This window comes from Trachypithecus francoisi, unplaced genomic scaffold, assembly GCF_009764315.1.
Source record: "Trachypithecus francoisi isolate TF-2019V2 unplaced genomic scaffold, Tfra_2.0 Lachesis_group1, whole genome shotgun sequence".
Classification (NCBI taxonomy): domain Eukaryota; kingdom Metazoa; phylum Chordata; class Mammalia; order Primates; family Cercopithecidae; genus Trachypithecus; species Trachypithecus francoisi.
Window position 1 is genome coordinate 53859837 of NW_022681454.1, and position 7548 is coordinate 53867384.

Here is a 7548-nt window from a genome sequence, read left to right on the forward strand (position 1 = left end):
ACAATAAAAGTATAACTATCTTAATAAAAATCATGCATAATTAATGGTTTTCTTGGAATGAACAACTATAACTAGATTATTCTGCCACAGAGTCTCTCAAATTGATGTAAACGTTAACAGTGACATTTTATTCCATTCACTCAACTTTCCCTCCAAATAAAAGAGCCTGTATGAAATAGGTCTCTTTGCACTGTTTTGCAGCTTGATTAGCTTTTATTTACATCACACTTTCCTAACATTTTATTATGAAAATTTGAAAACATATAGAAAGTTGAAAAAACTTTTATCAACATCTTGTCTACACATATATTATATAATTATCATTTTATTATACTACTTTTATCATATCTTTCTGTCTTTCTAATCCTCTATCTCTTCATCAATCCATCTTATTATATCAGATTGAAAATGAGGCCTGGTGTGCACTTTGGGAGGCTGAGGCGGGCAGATCACTTAAGGTCAGGAGTTCAAAACCAGTCTGGCCAACATGGTGAAACCCCGTCTCTACTTAAAATACAAAAAGTAGCCAGCCATGGTGGCAGGCCCCCGTAATCCTAGCTACTCCAAAGGCTAAGGCAGAATTGCTTGAACCCTGGAGGCGGAAGTTGCAATGAGCTGAGATCGTGCCACTGCACTCCAGCCTGGGTGACAGAGCTGTCTCAAAAAAGAAAAAGAAAAAAGAAAAATGAATAACCAATAGCCTATCTGGTATGCAAAATTAAATTTATCTTGACTTTATGATGATTGCTTAATAAAGTGAGAGCCATATTTAGTGGTGCTCATTAATCCATTCAACAAATACTTTTTGAGTTCCTGCTTTGCGTGTAAGTGCTGAAAATACAGGATTGAATAAAGTAACAAAGGTCCCTGACTTCATTGAACTTACAATTTAGTGTGCTTAACAGGAAAAAAATAATTACACAAATGGCTCTCTAAAACATGCACAGGAAACTATGTCATTAAGATAAGTACGTTTATCTGGTACTGTTCTTAAACTATGTCATTAAGATAAGTACGTTTAGCTGGTACTGTTCTTAAAGGTTATAATAAGGGCAATAAGAATGTTTGATGCACTACTATATCAAGGCTTATAATGAAATCCATAGATAGCAACCTCTCAAAACATATTCACCATGTTACTGACTGAATGAGCAAATTTTAAATGTTACAATGTGAGCATCACTTAAAACCTTCAATACTATGTAGCTGCACTTCAGACGAGTAGCCTTAAAGGTAAATGAATAATATACAAAGTCAACTATGTTAACAACTCTAGTTTTTAACAACCCCATAATAAAAGACTTTTTGAAGAAAATCTCCTGATTTTTTTTGTTGTTGTTTGGACAATTCTGAATAGTATGTTCACCATTAAAGCATTTATGATACTGTGGAATTTAATATAAATGAAATAACAATGTTCTTGTAAAATTGAATGCCTTCACAAATAAGGTAGTACCACCAAATATTTCAGAAGTGCTTAAATCCTACATTAGAATATAAAGAAGCTATTATAGACAATCAAAAACTTTTGTTTAGTTGGTTTTGTTTTGTTTTGTTTTTGAAATAAAGAAGATAGTGGCCTTCGTTTAAGCTCCTTAGTTTTCATTTGTTTGTTTAAAATACTGTTTATCAGCTTTGGTTAAACCCGTCAGTAGTTTGCAATTACTCCAAGGAAGCTATTTCAATTTGGTAAACTTCCTAAACTAAATTGAGATACTTATTATCTGATTATTTAGCGGCTATAATTTATTATCAGTGAAACTATTATATAAGCCAGTTCTTTATAAGCAGAACTGATGATTTTATAAATAAGGTATTTGTATTAAAAACAAAATACTTAAAGTATCCCCAGACTCAAAAACTAACGGAATTAGGAGTATTTGTTTGTAAATATTGGTGTGGCCAGTGAGAGGGGATGTAGAAAAGAAGCTTTGGGTCAAATCTTTTTATTGCGTATATTAATCTATATACACAATGTTTACTCTTGCCAAATACCTGGAGAGAAAAAAGTTAAAACAATGTAAATACAAATTTGTTCCATGAAAATGCAGACATATTATGGTTAACTGGCATATGTGTAAATGTTGCCTCTAAAATTTTGCTTGGAAAAGCTTTGATAGAATTTTAAAACAAAGACACAACCAGGAAAATCTGATCCAGTTTTTAATGATTTCTATACCTTACTTTGCAAATTAAGTCTGGATGTTCTTTCTTTCTGAGACTTCATATTATTTCCTGAAGGGTTTTTGCTTAAATAAAAAACATGACCCAGTTAAAATAGTGAAATAAAAATATCACAGTTAATTTCAGTTAATTTTTTTTTTTTTTTTTTTTTTTTTTGAGGCGGAGTCTCGCTCTGTCGCCCAGACTGGAGTTCAGTGGCCGGATCTCAGCTCACTGCAAGCTCCGCCTCCCGGGTTTACGCCATTCTCCTGCCTCAGCCTCCCGAGTAGCTGGGACTACAGGCGCCCGCCACCTCGCCCGGCTAGTTTTTGTATTTTTTTAGTAGAGACGGGGTTTCACCGTGTTAACCAGGATGGTCTCGATCTCCTGACCTCGTGATCCGCCCATCTCGGCCTTCCAAAGTGCTGGGATTACAGGCTTGAGCCACCGCGCCCGGCCCACAGTTAATTTTTATGTTATTTTCTATCTTGTTCTATTTGGTTTTACTAAAGACAAATGGGCCTTATCCTTGAGCTAATTCAGAAATGTAGCCTATGCCCTAATACAGAAAATTGCCATTCATTGGCTGCATATTCAATATATTTTAATTAGTGATTAAATAAATCTTTATTCACCAACTTTACAGTTAATCTGAAAATTTAAGTTTCCATTTAGTGGAATTCCACTCTGTCCAAGATGTAGTAAAAACAATTTGTATTTACCTTTTCATCTAAAACAATCAAAAATGGAAAAAATAGATGAAATAGTTCACATAATGTGCAAAATATATAGCAACAGTTCACAAAATGTTGGATATCAGGGAATGAAAGGCAGTAATTTCTTTTTTTAATTTTTTTTTTAGTTCATACAAATAATATTTTAATGAAAAAAACCTATTATCCAAAACAAATACATTTATGAGAAGAGTAGCATTGTTTTACATTTCTGAAAACGTCTTTAAAACGTTTACTTGAAGATCACTGGGTTCTCATGTCTGCTTCTTCATTCATCTGTTGTGATCTGTTGTTTGGGTTGAAGTATGCGAAGAAATTTTGCTTCACAAAAATATGTAGTTAGAAAAGACAGGATCTTGGGGACTTCAAGAGTCTTTATCAAAGAACTATTGCTTTAAGTGGTTATTACAGTTTAGTCCCTATGGATATGTATTGTGAATATTATATGCAGGCCATCATGCTCCCGTTTTAAAAGAATCACCCAAATTGATAATACATCTCCACCTGTAGTTTCTTTTGGCTCTCCATCATACATTTTTTGTTTCATCCTTAGTGACTACTTAGTGATATTTTTGGTGCCATTATCCCCATTATGAAGGGACTTCTTCAGATTCCTAAAGTATTTATCTTAGATTTCCTCAGTCAGTTTCTTAAAGGTGTTTCATGAATTTTTTCTTTTTTTTCTTTTTGGAATGGATTCTTGCTCTGTGGCCCAGGCTGGAGTGCAGTGTCGTGAAAGGCAGTAATTTCTAAGAGGTGAGAAACAAATGACATGACTACTATGATTTCCCCAGCTTAGTTTCTTGAGAGAGTTTTGAAGCCACAGCACAGAGACGGGGAACCCAGTTGAAACTCAGTAGAAACCTATGGCAAGGAGATTAAGCTGAGAGCCTAGAGAAACCAAAGAAGCTAGACTCTGCCAGGCACAGCACTGGAGAAAAAAGAGTTGCACAGAAAGAGAACTCCAGAGAGCTTTAGAGGGTCCCCAGTGAGTACTTAGTTGAGTATTGATCAGTGCATGTGTATGAGAAAACTACTGAGGCTAACGAAAGATGCACCTGGAAAGACTAGAGATAACAGTATCCAGTGGTCACTCATGGCTGGGAGGAATTACTGTTCCAAACAGTTTCATTTGTCAGGGGTGTTGGGTAGCATACATAGAAAGATATCTTTACAGTAAAGAGGAATATTTAGCCCCAGACTGAGTACTGTCCTTGCACCATCTAAGAAATCTTAAAAGCAGACGCAAAAGAATTGAACTGTTTCCAAGTAATTTATCTGCAACCCAAAACAAAAATCAAGACCATTTATAGGACTACCAAAATATCAAGCACCCAGTCAGGTAAAATTCACAATGTTTGGCATCTAATTAAAACTCATCAGGCATGCAAAGAAACAGGAAATACAAGCCATAATAAGGAGATAAGCAATTAATCAAAATTGAACCAGAACTGACACAGAGGTTAGAATTGCAGAAAATGAAATTAAAAGTTATTCTAACTGTATTCCATGTGTTCAGAAAGTTAAGTAGATATTAAAAAACCCAAATTGAGCTTCTAGTGATGAACACTACAATATGTGAGGTGAAAAATTTACTGGACGAATTAATAACAGAGCAGACATTGGAGAAGAAAAGATTAGTGAACTTGAAGAGATAGCAACAGAAACTACCTGAAATCAAGCACAAGGAAAAAAGGTAATTATAATGAGTAGGGCATCAGTGGAGTCTCTAAGGGACAGAAGAGACAGAATCAACCACATTTGAAGAAATAATGGACCCAAAGCTTTCCAAAGTCGATGAAACCTGTAAACCTACAGATTCAAGTAGCTCAGTAAACCCCAAGCAAAGAAAATAAGAAAACTGTTCCTAGACACTTCATGATAAAACTGAGCAAAATCACTGATAAAGAGAAAAACCCTAAAGATAGAGAAAAATAGACATGTTAAAAATAACAGCAAAGTTCCCAACTGAAACAGCAAGAGAGAAGATGGTAGAGCAACAGCTCCGAGGTCCTGAAACTTATAAAGAAAAAATATGTCAAATAGAATTCTATACCCAGAGAAAATACCTTTGAATATTACTATGAAATATACTTCGGATGTTCAAATTTGGAAGAATTCATCTCCAACAGACCTGCACTACTAAAAAGGAAAATGATAACGTAGAGATATAGATCCACACAAAAGAATGGACACTGGTGACTGTAATTACATGGATAAATATATGATTTAAAAAAAAAAAAAAAACTTGAATCTTAGAAGACAACTGAGTGGCTGGGTGTAAGGCCTGGGCTGGAGGGGTGGGGTGAGAAGGCGCCGCGCCAGATAAAGGGCAAAGGTTGCCTTGCGCCTGCGCCTTGTGTTCCTTACTGGCTGCGCTCCCTGCCCCCAACACCACCGTCGTCTGGGAAACGGTCCCAGAGCTGCTGAGCCGACCTACTGGTGTCATGGCAGACCCGAAGACAGCAGCTGTGGGGCCGTTGGTGGGAGCGGTGGTCCAGGGCACCAACTCCACTCGCTTTCTGGTTTTCAGTTCAAAAACAGCAGAACTACTTAGTCATCATAAAGTGGAATTAACACAAGAGTTCCCAAAAGAAGGATGGGTGGAACAAGACCCTAAGGAAATTCTTCAGTCTGTCTATGAGTGTATAGCGAGAACGTGTGAGAAACTTGAAGAAATGAATATTGATATATCCAACATAAAAGCTGTTGGTGTCAGCAATCAGAGGGAAACCACTGTAATCTGGGACAAGTTAACTGGAGAGCCTCTCTACAATGCTGTGGTGTGGCTTGATCTAAGAACCCAGACTACTGTTGAGGATCTTAGTAAAAAAATTCCAGGAAATAGTAACTTCGTCAAGTCTAAGACAGGCCTTCCACTGAGCACTTACTTCAGTGCAGTAAAACTTCGTTGGATGCTTGACAATGTGAGAAACGTACAAAAGGCTGTTGAAGAAGGTAGAGCTCTTTTTGGTACCATTGATTCGTGGCTTATCTGGAGTTTGACAGGAGGAGTCAATGGAGGTGTGCATTGTACAGATGTAACAAATGCAAGCAGGACAATGCTTTTTAATATCCATTCTTTGGAATGGGATAAAGAGCTATGTGACTTTTTTGAAATTCCAATGGACCTTCTTCCAAATGTCTTCAGTTCTTCTGAGATCTATGGCCTAATTAAAACTGGCGCCCTGGAAGGTGTGCCAATATCTGGGTGTTTGGGGGACCAGTGTGCTGCATTAGTAGGACAAATGTGCTTCCAGGAAGGACAAGCCAAAAACACCTATGGAACAGGTTGCTTCTTACTATGTAATACAGGTCGTAAATGTGTGTTTTCTGAACATGGCCTTCTGACCACAGTAGCTTACAAACTAGGCAGAGAGAAGCCAGCATATTATGCACTGGAAGGTTCTGTTGCTATAGCAGGTGCTGTTATTCGTTGGCTAAGAGACAATCTTGGAATTATAGAGACCTCAGGAGACATTGAAAAACTTGCTAAAGAAGTAGGAACTTCTTATGGCTGTTACTTTGTCCCAGCCTTTTCAGGGTTATATGCACCTTATTGGGAGCCCAGTGCAAGAGGAATACTCTGTGGTCTTACTCAGTTTACCAATAAATGTCATATTGCTTTTGCTGCATTAGAAGCTGTTTGTTTCCAAACCCGAGAGATTTTGGAAGCCATGAACCATGACTGTGGAATTCCACTTCGTCATTTGCAGGTAGATGGAGGAATGACTGCCAACAAAGTTCTTATGCAACTACAAGCAGATATTCTGCATATTCCAGTAATAAAACCCTTTATGCCTGAAACAACTGCACTAGGAGCTGCCATGGCAGCAGGAGCTGCAGAGGGAGTAAGCGTTTGGAGCCTTGAACCCCAGGCTTTGTCGGTTCTCAGGATGGAACGATTTGAACCACAGATCCAGGCCACAGAAAGTGAAATTCGTTATGCCACATGGAAGAAAGCTGTAATGAAGTCAATGGGTTGGGTTACCAGTCAGTCTCCTGAAAGTGGTGATCCTTCTATCTTCTCTAGTATGCCTTTGGGATTTTTTATAGTGAGTAGCATGGTAATGCTAATTGGAGCAAGATATATCTCAGGTATGCCATAATAATACCAGCCATGGAGTCCCAAGGTGTAAACATTTTACATTATGAAAGCATACAGCAGTTCTGCCTCTTAATATAATGACACTATTATAGACTCTGATTTTGTTTATAAACCACTTGCTACATGACCCATGAAAACCCTGGACTTGTGACCTGAAATAAAGAAAATACGTTAGAAGAGCACTGTAGAAATATTTGGTGTGTTTTTTAACATTGACAGGGTTGGGCCAGCCATCTTGAAGCCTGACCCCCTCGATTGCCATAACATTCTGCCCCATTCTTTCTAAAATATAGGCTATTAAGATTGTATTCATGGAATCTTTTTATCAACTATCCTCTAACACTTATGGACCCAGATTTGGTTCTTTGTGTTACACACACTTGATTAAGAGCTGTAATTAATCTGCTAAAATTAAGGGACTTTTGGTCACTGTTATTCTTGTTTTTAATAGGCTACAAGTCCTCCTTTCTACATATTAAACTACATCTTCACTGAATGTTTAAGGGAAATATTTGCCAAATTCTTACAATAGAAATTTAGTAT

At 37.1% G+C, this 7548-nt stretch overlaps 1 protein-coding gene across 1 annotated transcript; it reads left to right on the top strand.

Annotated features, from left to right (window-relative positions):
- The first annotated feature begins 4975 nt into the window (after positions 1 to 4975).
- GK2 (glycerol kinase 2) lies at positions 4976 to 7192 on the top strand. The gene has a single exon (XM_033214317.1). The coding sequence runs from the start codon at positions 5345 to 5347 to the stop codon at positions 7004 to 7006; it is 1662 nt and encodes a 553-aa protein (XP_033070208.1). The 5' UTR covers positions 4976 to 5344; the 3' UTR covers positions 7007 to 7192.
- Positions 7193 to 7548: the final 356 nt, after the last annotated feature.

Bases quoted from the DNA above. Each gene is read 5' to 3' on its own strand.
- GK2 (XM_033214317.1), top strand. From the start codon at position 5,345: ATGGCAGACCCGAAGACAGCAGCTGTGGGGCCGTTGGTGGGAGCGGTG.